Source organism: Pinus tabuliformis, chromosome 3_2 (assembly GCF_031772625.1).
Source record: "Pinus tabuliformis cultivar Carrire ecotype Pingquan chromosome 3_2, CPIR1, whole genome shotgun sequence".
NCBI classification, from domain to species: Eukaryota; Viridiplantae; Streptophyta; class Pinopsida; order Pinales; family Pinaceae; genus Pinus; species Pinus tabuliformis.
Genome location: NC_142302.1, coordinates 372,980,746 through 372,997,570, shown reverse-complemented (window position 1 = coordinate 372,997,570; position 16,825 = coordinate 372,980,746). Strand labels below are relative to the sequence as shown.

Here is a 16,825-nt window from a genome sequence, read left to right as displayed (position 1 = left end):
TCAAATCATAAACATGCCCAGCACTGAGCTAGAGTAGCTGCCCTCTACTTTGCATTCGAAGGATTCGAATGCAGTTCGATTCGTTACTCCCTTTGTTTAGGAAATGAATAGCAAGAAACACAAGATACCAACAAGACACGATCCCCAGCGGAGTCGCCAGTCTGTTGTGGGGAAAAGTATCCAACACGGAATGACCCTATCCCACTCTAAGGGTGATAGTTCCTTAGCAACAGCTGAAGCAAAGCTATCTAAAGTTACTTCTTTATGACATGCAAGAGATGAAAGGAAGAGATCCACTTACCGATGTCTTGCGCAAATGGTCGATCCAATCTCCTCTATTTGCCGCTCGCTCCCAGCTCCAAGTCTTCTCACGGGCCCAGCTACACGAGATCCTGCGAACAAGACAAGAAAAGGAAACTACAAGAAGCATGCATTCATAATTGATTCAAGGATTAGCATAAATCAAATACGCAAGTAACACAATACACCATTGAAACACATGCGAATAGAAGAACCTCAAATGTTTTATTAATATAAGGAAGTAAGGTTCAAGTGGTGATACAACCGTGAGAGGTCCAATCCAGCATCACCTTCCCGACGGAAAGAAATCTCCTCTTCACCTCCCTCAAGCAATCACCCAATACTCACAACTGTAAACCAACAGCAATTCTTTGCACAAAATTCCGGCCTCCAGATCCCATGGGATGAGATCCTTATATAGAGTTTTGGAGTGAAGATAAGTCAGCTTGATGTGCGACTTGTTGTCCTCTTCAACTCCAATTGTTCTTCTGTCCTTGAGTCCACTCGGAGTTTCTACCTTCCACTTGGAGTTTTAGAACCTCTTTACTCATCATTAGGTGAATCTTCTGATCCAAGTGTCATTTTGGAAGCTTCCTGGGCACTGGCACATTGAGAAAAGATTCCTGCACATGTCAAAGTACGCCCAGCGCAGGTAGCCTTTGTTGCACTTGCTATGCAGCGCAGGTACACCATAGAGCTTTTGACATTCAGCGCAGATGCTTAGTGGAGCAGCTGCTTTGATCCAAAATTGACCTGTTTTTGAGTGTTTTTCAGTGGAGAACTGATTTGTAGTGTTGTGGTTTGCTGACCTTGTTCCTCTAGGGGTAGGAACAACATGTTTAGGGACTTTGGATCCCTTAGATTATTGACATTTCATGCTCCATGCTGTAAGGCACAAAAATGTCTATAACAAGGGTTGACATATTTTCATTTTTTAGAGAAGCGGGCTGGGAGTCGATTTTTCAACTCTTCAATGGGTCTGATCTTAAGATCAGCTCTGATTTCATTGAATTGTTTGATAGCACTAGCACTAGGGTTCAGGGGCTACTATTTCAAGTAACATAAGAAAGCATCGTGGAGGAAATGAAAACACCGGCTGAGTGGAAAATATGGTTTAAGAGACAGATGGTGCAAGGATTAAATCTAAATTATTTCTTGAAGGATGACATTCATGATCCTTGTTGGAGCATTGGGGTGCACATCAAAATTTTAAAGACAGAATGGGTTGAGCCTCTGAGGAAGATTCAACTTTATCTAAAATGTGATGGTCATTTCTCCAAAGTTTTCTTATACCATATGCGATTTCTTGTACATTTGGCTGGTTTTAACAAGATGAACCTGCCTTTTTACCTTCATCAAAGTTTGGTTAAGATGGTGGCCTCTGCAAGAAAAAGGAGGGTCTGGTACCCACATGATTTACACCACCAAGGTTTGATCAATATGCTACACACCCATCAAATGAACATGAAAGCACAACATCCAAGGAGGACAGTGGGGCACCCCTTTTCCAGAAGGCATGAGAGGATGAAAATTGTTGATATATAGGTTGAGAGTAGTCAACAAGGTTCTAGACAAACAATAGAAAACCCTAATAGGTTAAGAATCCCAAGAGTTTCTAGGGATTATAGAAGAAGGACTAGAAGACATCAGTCAGAAGTCTAGGAGACTAAAGAAGATGAGACCATGGAGGAAAGCCAAAAGAAGGGTGAAGATCCTATAGAACGTGACCCTAGAACATATTATGTAAGGAGGTCAAGAACCAGAACCATGAACAAACTAATGCTAGGGTTTAAAGCTAAATTGAATCTCAAGCTTAAGGAACCTATTGTCATTGAAGATGAAAAGGAAGATGAGCTTGCTAGAGATAAGAAGGGGATGTTAGCAAAATTGGTGCACAAGCTCTAGTAGTTGAGAAGATCCCATAGAAGAAAAAAAAAAAGAGCCACGAGGGAAATCACAAAAGAGGACAAGCTAAGAATCCTTACAAAGGCAACAGAGGCCATTACAAATTGAACATGGGAACTCAGAGTCTCAAACCCTAGGATTTTTTTCTAATGGTTTTTTTCAATAGGGATAGACTTTGTTTAGTAAATTGTATTATAAAAATAATGTAATATTTTATGGTTTCTATGCCGGATATTATGGATCTTAAAATTTTGTACATTTTGATATATAATGTATGAAAAATAAGGGCAAACGCTTTAGAACTCTTTCGGAATTTTTTTTGTGTATTGTGGTATTTTCATGATCTATATAGTTTTCTCTTTGTAGAAGTTTGAATGTTTTCAAAGTTCCATGTGTTACTAGTTTTTTGTGTGTCCTCCTTCTACAAGCTTGTTCTCCTTTTTGCTACTCATATGTTCATATCTTCAGTATTGGAATATACTTGTAATGAACTAGAATTCATGTTTTATTGCTCGCTCTCATAATATTCAAATGCTCTAAGCATTTTTCCATCTAAAGGTTAGAAAAATCACCCTAGTGTTTGAGACTTGTAAGTTCATATTTGAAACCAAAATAGGTAACCTCAATTTTGAATCAACATTTTATTTATTTGGATTTGATTAGAAATTGAAGAACAATATAGGTATTGGTGGATTTTGGTTCCATACACAACTTGAATAAGGATTTAGCAAGTGAACTTGAACTTAGAGTTGGATCATGTAATGTTTTAGTTAAGGTAGTCAATATTAAGGCTAAGGAAACAACTAGGGTTTCATCCATAGTTATGTACAATTAAACTAGTGGAAGGGCCTTGCAGACTTTAACATATTGTAGATGGATGCATTTAAAGTGGAGATGCATGTTTTGGTAGCACTTGTTAATCATGTATTAGACGAGTGTGTAGGTTAGATGCCTAATTATTTGCATAAATTGTCCCCACTTAGGCTCATAGTTGGCCATGATATTGATCTTGAAATGGTAATGTAGCTTGCAACTAGAGATCCATATTGACGTTCTGGATCCAATCTAGAAGAGTTGAGGTGGAAATTGGTTGAGTTTATTCATGTTGACTTCACCAAGCCTACCATGTCCCTACATGGCACACCAATCCTCCTCCAAAAGAATGAGGACATTCCATAATTATGGATGCGCTTGGATTATCATGTATTGATCAAGAAAACCATAAAAATTTGACATTCATTAGCTTTGGTGGTGTGTTGTTTTGACATGTTCATTGAGGAAAAGGTTCGTTGAAATCTAGATTTGATGTGGGAATACTACCAAGTAAGGATTGTAGAGAGAGAAGAGTCGAAGATAACTTGTGTGATAAGGTATGGAAATTTTGAATTTCTTGTTATGCCTTTTAGGTTATGCAATGGTCTTGCCACCTTTTGCACCATGATGAATGAAGTATTCATACCATTCTTAGACAATTTAGTGGTTATATACTTCGGTGACATTGTGATATTCAATGAGAACAAAGAAGACCATAAGAAGAATTTGGTAGAATTTTTTGAGGCACTAAGATAGAATCAATTATACTTAAATATGTCCAAGTATGTCTTTGGGTAGACTGAAATTCCATTCATTGGCCATTGGATTTGACAAGGATACATTTACATGGATCTTGTGAAGATAAGGGCATTAAGGATTTGGAAGAATTGAGGATAGTTCACGAGGTAAAAAAATATCTTGGTTTGGGTAACTACTACCACACATTTGTTGAAGGTTACTCTAATATTTTGATATGATTTAGTGATTTGTTGAAGAGGAATAGATCGTGGGACTGGATGGGGAACTGCAAGGAAAAAATCTACCAATAGAAGTGCAAACTTGGGTTAACAATTATGTTGAAGCTACCAAACCTTGAGGAGTCATTTGAAGTACATAAATATACTTTAAAATTTCCATTATACAATTTTTGTCATATGAATGTCATCTAGTGTCCTATGAGAGTAGAAATCTACATAATCATGAAAGGAGGCACCCTATCGATGAGAAAGAGGTGGTTGCAACTGTATATTATGTGGAAACATGGAGGCACTACTTGTTAGGAAAACCATCCATTATAAATATGGATAATGTGGCAAATATTTTCTTTTCCATTGAACTAAAATTATCACCTAAGTAGGAATGGTGGAAATACATCTTAGCAAATTTCAACATAACCATTGACTATCAATTAGGCATGTTAAATGCTATATTAGATGGCTTAAGTAGGAAGGCATGACTTTCAACCTTAGAGGAGGATGATTTGTAAATGCATATGGGAAATAAAATGTAATATTCCATAGGATATAAAGAGAATATTAAAGAGGGAGTGTAGATGGATCCCATAGCCTTTAACACCATGAAGAAGGATAGATATTGCTTACAGATCCCATTGTCTTTAACACCTTTGGATGGATAGTGGATTTCTATACTTTGGTGGTTGCATATATGTGTTTACATTATCTAATCTTCAAAGGGAACTCTTAAAAGTGCAATGGTTTTCACTAGGCAAGTCACCAAGGATAATGAAGAGAAATTCCATTGCTGGAATGAGGTTAATGTTGGGAATGTATGAGTCAAGATATGGAAGAATATTTCAAACTTATCTCATTTGCTAATAAGACAAGGATGATACGAAAATGAAGGTTGGTACACTCCAACTTTTCTAGTGCTAGAAAGACCTTGGGAAAGTGTCATTATGGACTTGATCACTTGGCATTTACTTTCACAAGTATATACTGGGATTGTCATTGTGGTTCACCTTTTTTACAAGTATGCAACATTCATTCCAACAAAGATTTCTTACTTTATGGAATAGGTTGCAAGGTTATTCTTTAAGAATATTGTGAAGCATTTGGGGCCCCCATTCAACATTATGTAGAGGTGTAAGATTCATAAGATGATTTTGGACATAATTATTCAAGCTTGTTGGAACCAAGCTATTAATTGAAGTTATCATCTATAAATCAGTAAGTAGATAAAACATATCAATGACTTTTTAGAGGATTACCTAAGGCATTTTGTTCATGTAAATCAACTAAACTTGGTAGAGTTGTTGGATGCAATTTAGTTTAGTTATAACATATTGTTAAAGAGTTTTGGAGTAGGTTATAGTTCATTTGTGTTGGAAAATGGATAGTAATTATTGCAACGCCACATAGTTTTGCAAGGATACTATGACATCAAACCATCACCCTTAAGGTTCATGGAGGGATGGAAAGACAAATTGGAGATGACTCACATTTAGTTTAAAAGTGCAGTAGAAAGGATGAAATAATGGGTAGATCATGATAAAATGGAGGTAGTGTTTTTAGTTGGGGACTTGGTATTCTTTGAGTTGGGTAGTGAGCACCTCAAGCCACTAAGTGACATGTCAAGTGCTTTGCTACAATTTTTGGAAGGCCCTAGTGATGGGCCCTTGAATATTTGTACATCTAAAGGCCCATCCATAACCTCTGTCACCTAGGAGTGCATGTACTTTTGTCCTTGAGTATTGTGAATTTTGTTAATTTACAATTCAATTCTTATGTTTAAGTGTATTCCTAAAGGATTTTGTGAGATTGATGATTTTTGTGACCTTTGGCACTCTTAGCATCCTAATTTGGACACATTTTTCAAGGTCAACTAATTTCTCTATAAACCCTCCAATAGTACCATGAATATAGGGGCCCTATCCCCTCGATTGTCAATATCTACCTATATTATCACTAGAAAATTGGGGACATTGTTTTTGTCCCTTTTCCCACCTTATGTCAAGTATAGAAACCCTAGCTCAACCTCCCAAAATTGTTGGTCTAAGCGCTTCTGTCTTCCTCCTTGATCGTGCTCCTTTACCAAGCCCAACACTCCCACAAGCTTGCCATCATGTAAATCATCACTCCCTTACAATGGAATGGCTTGGCACTTGAGTATGCAACATGTGTTTGCCATGGGAGCAATGGAGGTAAAACTTCTAGATTAGGTCAAATTTCTCGAGGAGAGCAGCTCGAACCACTTTTCATGAGTTGGATAGAGGTAAATTATTAGAGAAGTTTCCTAATTTGTCATGGCGTTAGGTTTCCAGATAAGGAGCATACTGCATGTGCACGGGAATGTAAAAATGTGAGGAGGATTCTTGGTTGGAAAATATCACATTGTCAATATAGACATTTGCACTTAATGAAGGATATATATGGAATGTAGCAGAGAGCATATGTTCATTGAGCAAAGGGGCATCCATTTCTTCAGAATTAACCTAATTAATAGGAATGCATGTAGTATGTTTTGAGAAAAAGGTTTAACTTCGTCGATATCAGGTTTCCATCTCATCAACAAATGCACATAGCTAATTAGCCAACTCAGCATTTTCTGTATTTTTGACCAAATTGACCAGTGTCACCAAAATGCACACACTTACTGGAAAGTCCAAATTGAATGCTTTCAATTGTTTATTATTCTTCTTAAGCATTTCAAACTGAAAAAGTTTTGTTGTGCAAAAAGAAAACATATCTTGCAAAATGCACACTATTAAATCAGCGCTAAGTGTCTTGCCAAAATGCATGCAGGCCCTATCAAATGCGGATGGCTCAAGCAAAAATAAATATACAATCCTCTACTCTTTCAAGCTGTGCACAAAACCTGGAGGTTAATTTCCTCAATCTGTGAGCATTTCTAAGATGCATGGTTGCCAAAATAGGTTGAGAATTTCTAAGATGCATGGTTGCCATCTCTAATTCTGCACTTTCTATTACGTAAAATATGCAGTCACTAAAACGCACACAAGGTCCTGATGGTGAACTCAAATTCAGTTTTGTAAACTACTGAGAGTTGATAAAGCTGTGCACAAAACCTAGAGGTTAATTTCCTGTCTCTAAGATCCATGGTTTCCAAAATAGGTTGAGCAGTAATTCTGCACTTTCTATGACATAAAATATGCATTCACTAAAATTCACGCAAGGACCTGATGGTGAACTCAAATTCAGTTTTGTACATTGCTGTGTTGATCGTGATGTATTCCATCGTCCCATACGATAAGATTCTGTCACGTACCCACCTAACAAAATTTAACATGCTAATAGAAAAATTTGAAAATTTTCAAGTGCTATGAGCCAATGATCAATTTTTACCACAAACCAAGTTCAATTCTTGCTTATATGCCTTCTACATGGTTTTCCCATAGTGATAATCGTCAGTCTTAACATCGAATATGGTAACTGCATTCACTACTGTAGCCGTATGCAGTTTGCAGTATGGAAACCTGAGATCTGCAACATTAAACATTTTTCTCACATGTTTTGAGAAAGCGTGTTATATAAAATTACTCTGCAATTTAATTGTTTCTTAAACTGCAATTTAATGGTATATAAAACTAATCTCATTGTCACACTAGTAGCACACAGAAGCATACTAGTCAGGAAAAATGGGCTATCCCTGTCATGCAATTCAATCCGGGTCCGGGGAGCAGTCAGAGCGCAGGGGAGCAGTGTCTGAATGATTGGAGCAGTTTGAATTCACAATTGCAGGACTCATTTGGAGCACCCCTTTAATGCATCCGGGTGTGAGTGGGCGTGCGGAATTTGCAAATTCGCGTTTTCCTCCGTTTAGAAATCTGCAATTTAATGCAAGGTGCCGCGGAGGGTTCCTGGGAGGGGAGGATGGCGGAGGGTGTCGGCAGGAGGGGAGGGTGGCGGAGGAGCGGGGTCTCCGGAGGCCACGGACGGTGGGCCCGACGAGGGTGACAGGAGGAGGGCGGTGCGGGGTTGACGGTGGCCTCCGGGAAAGAGTTTCGCGATCGCAGGCCGGGATAGGAATGGCTGTCGTATCACACCATTCTTTCGCATCTATAGCCTACTCCCTTTTCATTCTTCAACTATTTACGTAAAATGATTGAGTCGGTATTGAGTAATTGGGTAATAGGATCACTCGACATCTACATATATTCCCCGGATCAAAATGTTTTTCTTTTTCAGTCGAGAAAAATTAGGTAACACGGGTTTCCCAATACTTTGCTAACACGTGGGTGACTCTGTAACATAGAAACTCAAATTCCTTGAATTGCGTGGATCCTTTAACGCTGTGTAGTTGTTGTTATCCATGTAGTCTGTTGAAGGACGCGTGTAAGCAAAGGGAGGGAACTCTAGAAACTTGTATTGCTCGTTTAATCATAGTTTTAATAGGATTTTATGACGGTGCACGTTGATACCATTGGAGTTACAAGTAGAAATCAGAAGCACCAACGTAATGCAAACCATATAAATTTTCAAGTTCCAACTGCTTTGCTTGTATGTCAAACTCACAACATTCATTAATAATTATCACCAGTTCCACACAATAAAACATTCATTAATAGTGATCCTCATTCTAATATAAAACTAACTTTTGATCCGTGGCTTGAACAACTTATTTCGACACTTATGACAAGTGGATAACCATATGGTATATTCACTATGCATGATGATGGTATATTCACTGTGCATAATGAATTAGTGTAGTAAAAACTGGGAATGTAATTATTGATTAGGTATATTTTTTTCCTGGTCACAATGGCCATTAATGACAACTTTTGGATGATCACATTATTAAAATGATGGGTGGTCTTAACTCAAACAACCTTGGATCATATATTAGTAAATATTTGATTATAACTTATAAATAAAATGAGAATTTATTCCATGATTGTTGGCCTAAAATATGTATTCATCAGTCTCTTATATGTATTGTTTAACCATTTTTTCTGCTAAATTTAGATTTTGCAAGTCCTTTGGACTGATCGAAGATGTAAAATCTAATTTCCAAAATAACATTATTAAATTTTCGAATTTTGTAATTTTTAAATTAAATATTGATATTTTTATAATCAAATTATAAATTATATATATATATATTTCTTTTCTTTTCTTTTTTTAATTTTAAAATTAAATATTTAAAAATATTATCTTTTTTTTTTTCCCATAAGGAAAAAGTCGTAATTTCTATTAATGATAGGAAATTACATTTTGTAGATGTTGGTCGCATATTTATATGAGGTCATCGACCTGTCTGTATATACAAAAATAAACTGTAAGATCTGGATCTCCACGCAGGGAGTCGTATAGTTGATCTGTCTGTTTAATACCACAGTTTTTACAAAAAATTCCTCTATCCAATGAGTACTGCTATAGGCCGTGCATAAACTTAGAAAATATATAATAAAAGTCCATATGTCAATTTTTCAAATTTTCAAAAAATGGCTTTGTTGTTTTTGTCGGATCATTGACCCGTTCTGTTGAGGTCGTCAAAAGGCCTGTGATAATATTGATGGAAAGTTCCATCAATCTGCTCCTGTATCAGCCATTGTTCTAGATGGCTGTGCGCCGCTTCTTTGGAAAGTTGGTCCGCTTCTGTGTTCTGTTCCCTGTATATATGACGACAAGCAAAGGATTCAAAAGATGATATCAGTCTTTTGGCTTCGTCCAGTATGTGTCTCAAAGAATATGCATGACATTGAGATGCAGAATTTATCCAATTGCAAACAATCTGTGAGTCTCCAAACAGTTGCAGGTGTCTGCAGTGCTTTTGATGTGCAAAATGAATGATATGTTTTGCGGTGCATAATTCAGTAAAGTTGTTTGTGCCATTGTCATATTTGATCTGTATTTTGTAGCAGTGCGATTCATTGATGTGTAGTACAGCTCCTCCGCCACAGCCCGCATCCTGTGCGGAACCATCGAAGAAAGCCCAGGGCTTTGTCTTATCGACAGCAATGGGATTTAAGGAGCGAGGTGGGGGGTTGGGAGCAGCATCTGGTATAAGATTGTAATCTGCGATGGTATGGTGCAGTATAGTAGGCCAGTGGGGAGCTTTATTGTTGAATATGATATGGTTCCGTGCAATCCAAATAGCTCTGCATACTAAGAGAGGCATGTTGTAAGCTTTCCCTGAGTGTGCTCGTATCCAAGAGCACCAAGCCTCTTGTATGTTCTCACCCTGCCATGCAGTGAGGAAAGTAAAGTGTGATGATAAATTGTGCCAGAATTCTCTAGTTACTGTGCAATGAAGGAATAGGTGATCCGTGCTTTCTTCTTCGTTGCAGCAAAGGTGGCATCTGAAAGGCCCGTGAAAAGATCTTTTCAATAGATTTTTGCCGGTGGGGATCTTGTCCCATATAATGTTCCACATTAATAAACGGCAGCGGGGGGCAGCTTGTAGCTTCCATAGATTTTTCCAGTGAGGGAGGATATTCGGGGGCATGTGAGGCTCCATTAATTTCAGGTATCCCATTTTGGGGGTGTACAATCCATGTTTAGAGAAGGCCCAAATGAGCTCGTCCGGTCCCTCAGTCAATCTGATGTGGGCCTGGGTAAGGGCTTCGGTGTAGTTATCCCATTCAGCCTGCCATTGCTCAGGTATGCCCAGAGTCGCGGATGTAAGCCAAGCCTGTTGTAGGAAGCTTGAGTTATCACTGTCTCCAATTTGATTAATATGTGTGATGCCTCTGCTGTGCAAATATCGGATGAGGTCTTCCGAAAGTCTGTTTGAATTACCGCATCCGACCCATGGGTCCTTCCCAATCCTAACGCTGTGTCCACTCTTGATACGCCAAGTTATGCCTTCCCTCAAAAGAGGAAGGGAGCGTAACACTGCCTTCCAGATGTTGGATATATTATGTCCAGGTTCATGATGCTGTCGGAACCAGTCCATGAGATGAGTAGGTCTGATGTATTTTGCTTGGGCGACACGGGACCAAAGGCTATCGGAGGTCAGTAGCTGCCATCCTAGTTTGGCTGCTAAAGCATTTGCAAAGTGATTAAGCCTTTTTATACCCCAGCCACCCCAGCGCTTTGGCTTGGCTATAGAGTCCCATTTCACCCATGCAAAGATCCTTCCAGGTTGTTGTCCTTTCCATAGAAATCTAGAGCATATACTCTGTATCCTGTTGAGTACTCCACGAGGTATCCAAGCGAGGGTCATCCAGTAGACCGGCGTAGCTTCAATGACCGCTTTAATGAGGATCAGCCGACCCGCACGAGAAAGGTATTTGTGATACCATGTCTGAAGTCTTTTTTCCACCTTGGCTATCAGCCAAGTCCAGTCAGCAATTTTGTATCCAAGGGGTTTGAGTCTATACCCCAAATACTTTATACCATCATCTAGGGAAGATGAGGTAAAGGGAAAGCGATGAGTGGCGAATGCTAATTCATGTCTAGAGCAGCCAACCGCTGTGATAGAGGATTTACTATCATTTACCATCATTCCCGTAGCTTGCTGGAATAGGAGAAAATTATTGTGAAGGGCTGTGACATCTCCAATGCCTCCATTGAGGAAAATGAGGATATCGTCCACAAACAGTAGGTGCGTGAGGAAAAAATTTTCCGATATGTTGATCCCGGTAATCTGATGCCTCTCCCTGGTAGCAATGATAAGCCTACTGAGCCCCTCCATGACAAGTAGGAAGAGTAGAGGGGAGAGAGGGCAACCCTGTCGGAGCCCTCTTTCCGAAGTGAAGAAAGGTGTGGCTTCCCCATTGAGGAGAACACTATATGGCACATCAGTGATGCAGCTCATGACCCATTTAGTGAAGAGGTATGGAAAGCCGAGGTGTGTAAGAAGCAATCTGATATAGAGCCAACTGACTCTATCAAATGCTTTTTAAAAATATTATCTTATATTTATAAAATTTAATATTATTTTTAAAATTTAATTCTATATATATATAATCCACATATACTATTATATTAATCTCACAATTAAATATATAAAAATTTAAAAGCCTTATTAACCATAACATTGTCCAATATAAAAAAATACCATTAAAACTAACAAATGACATTATTTAACAAGCTAATTTTATGTTTTTACCCCACTGATCTCACATCACCCGCCCCATTTAAGCGTAACAAAAAAGACTAATCGACCTAAACAAATATTTTATTCATATCATCAAAATTTTAGCTTTTTGTAATTACATGATTTCCTTTACCATTACAAATATGTGCTTCTTTTAAGTTTTTTAGCAATTGCTATGTTTCCGCCTAATCATAAGCCTCTCTCATGATATTTCAGAGTTCATTCAAATGTTTGAAATATACATATGGATTCCCAATGATGATATAAGCCTTTCTTGGTCTTGTTTCACTCATATTATCTTACTAGGATTTAAAAACTTTATTTTCAATTTAGTTTTTAAGAATTAAAATAGAAAAAACTTCTTATTTTTTCTTTTTCGATTTTTTTAAATTTGATATTCTTAACCAATGTCTCATTTTTAGATATAAACTTGGGTGATTCAACAATGAACGCAACATTTCTTTTATATATCTATCTAACTCATGTGAACCATGAACTATCCAACTTGGCTGCACTTTTATAAGTTCTCCTCAATATTACCTTAGGAATGATCTTGACCTTTATGCATAAACAAAATATTTGATATTTGATATCTAGTTCTATACTAGATAAATACATATTGTATTTGACTAATATATGCATATATTGGTGAATGGTAAAGGGTATGCATAACTTGTTACAAACCCTAAATAAATCATTACTTTTTATCCTTCAACTATTCAAATTCACTTAAAAGGTCTTTTTATTTTAGTGTAATATAAATAAGAAAACCACATAGCTATTTCAAAAAGTTGTTGCTTCCATATTTTTTTTTGGTGATATTCTAATTTGTCATTGAATTTTAAATAGAAAAATCATACAAAATGGCCAATCTTGTTGCCTTGTCACTAGCAAAACTAGATTTGTAGCATTGAAATAAAGCTCTTCTCCAAAATGTCTAAGATAAATTTAGTAATAGAAGCAATATAATATGGTAGGTTGAATTCTCAAAAATATTAATAGCAACCCAAGAAAAGTAATAAGTGCTAATTGTCACAATTTCAAAAACCAAAAACATAGTAAAGGTAATAAAATTGGTGAATTATGGAATAGGTAGAACAAGGTGGAGCGGTTGAGTTGCTAGTTGTAGGAGCCTTCCAGTAGCACTGAGTAGCATCATCAAAATAAATTGACTCTGTGGTGGCTTGAAAATATATCATTGATGTCTTTCAATTGAAGTTGAAATTAATCCAATTGTAGTAGAGTTTATTCCTTGGCTTTAGCTCTTTCCATCAACAACTTCCCCCAAGATTGTTTATGTGCCAATAGAGGTCCACAATCTTCCAATAATTAGTTTCCCATGCCCTATTGTTCCCTGTTTTGAGGACCTAGTCCCTTAAATTGGCATTGATATCCTTATCAAAGATAACCCCATGCTCCCCACAAATTATGCACTCCACACTCTCATTTTCCTCTTCAATTGAGGGGGGAATTTCTCCGTAAAACCATTAGCTAAATAATTTCCCTATGTTTTCACATCCATAACAAAGCTTCCAAGATTACCTTCAGGGGTGAAGGTGCCCACATTCTCACCATGGGAACTATAAGAACTACCACTACCTTGATAACTAGAGTGAGAAGTTATACAACATGGAATTATAAAATTATTTGCATAAAGCTTATAAAACATAGAGCAGGAAAGCTAGAGTGAATTGAGAGGAGTGAAAAAATTGGGGTGAAAAGTAACAAAAGAGAAAGTGGCATCCAATAATTGTAAAATCTAAGAAAGGAGTGATTTAGAGTATACCCATAGACCATAGCATCATGTATCTCCACACTAAGTCAAATAACCCAAGAAAAATGCCAATTAAACCCTTGCAAAATTCAAAGGGACTCAAGCTAGCCTAGATCCACCTAACATTTTCATACACTAGAGTGTCCTTATGATGCATACAATGCACATATTTCTCCATAAATGGCTTATATACTAACTAAATTCCACCATTAACATTCATATTCCCCATATCATGTATGTTCCTCAAGTGGTTTAGGTCCCACATGCTGAATTGATCCAATGACTATTGTTAGGAGGCGAGAAGTGTTGGGAACGTGATCCCCCAAAGGGATGTTTTCGGGCTAAAAGCCCATGTTTGAGTCAAATTTTGTAATAAAATGGTAAAGACTCCTCATTTTGTGGTCACGGAGCACGTAGGTGTTCCAAGTCATAAAGGGTTGTCCGCCCTTAGTTTTGTAAAGTAAAGTTGGTTGTAAGAGATCTACCCATGGTTCGCAATCCATGGGATTGTATAAAAAGAGCTAAGCTCTAAGTAGTTTGAGACACACAACGTAAGAGAGTGATAGCTCTGAAGTAAGAAGTCTAAGTTTTGGATCGTAGTGAAGGTAGAGGCTCTGCAGCTGAGTGCGCAGAGGCTTAGAGTAGAAGTCTACAGCTGAGTGTGCAGACCCCTACAGTTGTGTCCACAGGGTGAATCGAGTCTGTAATAACTTGAAGAAATTAGTAAAAAGAAGTATTCTACTATTTCTGTGTCTTTGTTCCGATTAATGCATCTCATCATTTTATGTATGAATTTACTTTATAATGCTTATGTGATGCACGAATGTGTATGATTATGTTGGGTAACTGAACGCATATAAGAATATATGTTTACGCAGTGCTAACTGGGAGTAACTATTAAGATAAGTAAAGACACTTTGACTAATCTAAGAATCTGCACAGTACGTTGCATCGGTAGCGCGAAAGGGTCTAGACCAAGGCTTAGGGCTGTGCGAAGGACAGCCGAACACTTTCTTCGAGGTATAGAAGGACATAATAGAAGGCTCATCTGACAAGCCCAACAACGAAGCGACCTGCGCAAAGGCAGGAATAAAAGGAATAAAACGAGATCACTACCATCTTATGGTGCAGAAACTTGGTTCCAACATCCCCCTTGTTGAAATATGGCAACAAGAATATTCCAATTTAATTTGTCCTTGAATGAAATTGTGAATTAAAATCGAATTTAGTCTTAACAACTAGTTGGAAATAGTTAATTAATTATTTCAAATTAATTAGTTGGAGAAATTCAAGTTAGGAGTCTTTCTGAAGTCATGCAAGAGTTATCCCTTAAATTAAGGAGATAAGATTGAGCTATATTTGAGTTGTAATTAGTTAACTCAGTTTACTGAGTTAAGTCCAGTTAAATTAGTTCCAAACTATTTGAGGAACTAATAGAGAGTTAACAGTCTGTTGATGCATGCATGCACTCAACTAGTGCTACTCCAGTTAACTGAAGATTCCCTCATCAGAAACTCATGCATGTCTATTCTAAGAAATACCCAGTTGAGATTAAAGTCAAGGACAGTGTACTATCAGTTGCATGTTTTTTCTTATAAAGAAAACTCATGCATGCAGTCAAGGAATCATCCTTGAAGATTGCGCAGTTTTGGAGGCTTGAACATCCACTTGGTAACAGGGGAATCATCCACAAGGAACAACGCAAGGAAATAGGAGCTTTTAGGGTAGAGAGGAAGGCTGGAGAGAAGCCAAGATTGCCTGTGAGCATCTATGAGGATTGTACTGAGAGTTGGCTAGCTGTGAGAGCTAAGGTTTTGTATAATTCCTATGTATTTCCATGTGTATGATAATACAATAATGTGGGGTTTTTAGTTGAGGCTTTCCCCAAAGTATTTTCATGTGTATTGTGTCATTGATTCTTATTCTTCTGGTTATATTGTTCAGCTCGATCTTTAATCTTCTACAAATTGATAGTAGAAGTAGGTTATAGTATTCTACTTTGATTTATATTGCATTATCAGGTTAAACTGCCATCATATTTTCTACACCCTCATACTGCTTCGGGTGAGACTTTGGTTTGCGCTGCACAGGGTGATGCCAAAAGGGCCAGTAATGTAGGGATTTGTTTGGCTAACTAACACTAAACCTGGGTCAAGCCCCCTCAAGCCAACAAATGGTTTCGTTGTTGGGACCAAAATCTTCATAAGAGATGTGTGATATCGTATCACTGGAATCCAACTAAGAAAGAGATTGGATACTGGTTGGATAGGAAGATCCATGAATTCGCGGTGCAAGAGAACCAAAACCCGCGACTGAAAAAGGAAAAGTGGCTGGACAGGTACCTGTATACAGAGATCCACGAGATTTTTTTCTACTCCTTTCCGATTGAGCTATACGAGTGGATTAAAAAGCTAGCAGATAGCCAAGGAAGGTGGAAACTTGATGGTCCTATTGTGTGGACCCCAGAGCTAGTGCGAAGGTTGGAAGCATCGAAGGATAAGATCGCCCGCATTGTCAATCATTGGCTCGATCACGTCATAGGAGGATTTGTAACTCAATTTTCGTTTGACACCTCAGTTAGCTACAACGAGGCGAAGCGACGCTTTTTCAAAGGACCATGAGGTAAGTACGTAAAATCTTTGAATACCTAGATTAAAATGCTATTGTGCGAAAAACGGGATATGCAGCAACCTTGATGTTTGGGGCTACGTGAAGCGGAAAAACTTACAAAAATGAAGGAAAAAGGGGTCTTGAATATAGCCAGTTGATTTCACCTCTGCGAGGTGATGAAGAGGGAATAGCGTAGGTTTATCTGCGAAGTGCTATTCAATTAATAAGGCAAGGATTCCTGCGAATACCACCTCCACCCACACCACCTCCAACTTCACCACCATCACCTGCGACTTCACTCGTACCACCTCCACCTCCACTGCAGTTCAGTATGGAAAATTCAGTGAAGTTTCCTTTGTTCAAAGGCTTGGGGAATGAGGATCCGGAGCAATTTTGGTTCGT

General features: G+C 37.9%; 1 protein-coding gene across 1 annotated transcript; it reads right to left on the bottom strand.

The window, feature by feature from the left end:
- Positions 1-9,462: 9,462 nt before the first annotated feature.
- On the bottom strand, positions 9,463-11,442 carry LOC149180972 (uncharacterized). The gene has a single exon (XM_089414048.1). The coding sequence runs from the start codon at positions 11,440-11,442 to the stop codon at positions 9,463-9,465; it is 1,980 nt and encodes a 659-aa protein (XP_089270174.1).
- Between the last annotated feature and the right edge of the window lie 5,383 nt (positions 11,443-16,825).